Raw genomic sequence first — 1,342 nt, 5'->3', positions numbered from 1 at the left:
TTAACATCTACGTATACTGAACATTTGAATATATAAAGATTATTAATCTATTAATCTATAATATATATGAACGAAACCTTTTAAAGTTCTCTGGTTGCTCCCTAAATTCTCTCAAACCATCAAATTGCATTATTTGTAAATAGAGGTTTCTCATGCATTTGACCGAATTCACGGGTATGGGTCTCACCAAACTAATATATAATAAGGTATAATTAATATTTTGATCTATTATAATATAAATGATTATAATAACCATATATAAGTATATAACTATATATATAATCTTACATGAACACCCCTGGTTCCTAGTGTATAAGCACGCATACTCTAGTGGTTTTGGTTATAGCTGAAAAAAAAAATGCTGCTCTCTCTCAATAGCTTTTTCTCTAGATCCCCTCTCATTTCAGTTGGATTAATATCAATATATATTTTGATGTCAATACCTATTTTGTCAATTCAATAGTTTCATGTATGCTGAATCAAGTTGCAAATATGTAGCCGAATAGGCATATGCTAATTTGCTTTTGTTGGCTGTAAATAATTATATCATGTGGTCACAAAGGATGCCAATCAATACAGTTGTTTCCAATCTTCGTTTGAGGCGATTAATAATGAGACTATAAAATATTTTGGATTCCCCTTCCCCACACATTCACACAATCACACGTGAGATAAGTGATGCCTTAAACACACAAACTCACTTTCATTACCTTAATGGGCCCGAACATACGCTTTTATGTATTACTTATATATTCTACGTGGCTAGAAACTCTTATATAAACCTCAACCTCCAACTTCATACATTCATATTCTTGTTTCTAAAACCAAAACTTAAACAACTTTCTAGCCAATCAAAAACTAATTAATTAAAAATATGTCTGGTGTTTGGGTGTTCAAGCAGAATGGTGTGGTTCAACTAGTGGAGAGCCCAACAGGTGATTCTGTTCAGGGTACAACCAGACGTAAGGTATTGGTTCATGTACCAACAAACGAAGTGGTGACTTCATACCATGTGCTTGAAAGACTCTTGGCATCATTAGGGTGGGAAAGGTACTATGATGACCCTAATTTGTTGCAGTTTCACAAAAGATCGAGCGTGCATCTCATTTCTCTCCCTACGGACTTTAACAAGTTCAAATCTATGCATATGTTTGATATAGTCGTCAAGAACCGTAACATGTTTGAAGTAAGAGATACATAGTGTCTTAGCTAAATAAACATCCGTATCCAGTTATATGGTTCCGTTTGCTTATAACTAGTGTGTTATTATATCGTGTGTTTGTTTCCTCTAATGGGCACAAGTGAAAGTACGTATCTTTTGCTGACAAAGAACATCCTTTTA

At 33.7% G+C, this 1,342-nt stretch overlaps 1 protein-coding gene across 1 annotated transcript; it reads left to right on the top strand.

Moving 5' to 3' along the window:
* Window positions 1-874: 874 nt before the first annotated feature.
* Window positions 875-1,201, top strand: LOC143586192 (flowering-promoting factor 1-like). The gene has a single exon (XM_077067792.1). The coding sequence runs from the start codon at window positions 875-877 to the stop codon at window positions 1,199-1,201; it is 327 nt and encodes a 108-aa protein (XP_076923907.1).
* Window positions 1,202-1,342: the final 141 nt, after the last annotated feature.

The sequence above is a fragment of the Bidens hawaiensis genome, unplaced genomic scaffold (genome assembly GCF_021521415.1).
Source record: "Bidens hawaiensis isolate Kalapana, Puna unplaced genomic scaffold, B.hawaiensis_p1.1 tig00034456_1, whole genome shotgun sequence".
Taxonomy (NCBI): domain Eukaryota; kingdom Viridiplantae; phylum Streptophyta; class Magnoliopsida; order Asterales; family Asteraceae; genus Bidens; species Bidens hawaiensis.
The sequence above is the reverse complement of the archived record's forward strand: the minus strand, read 5'-3'. Positions and strand labels throughout refer to the sequence as shown.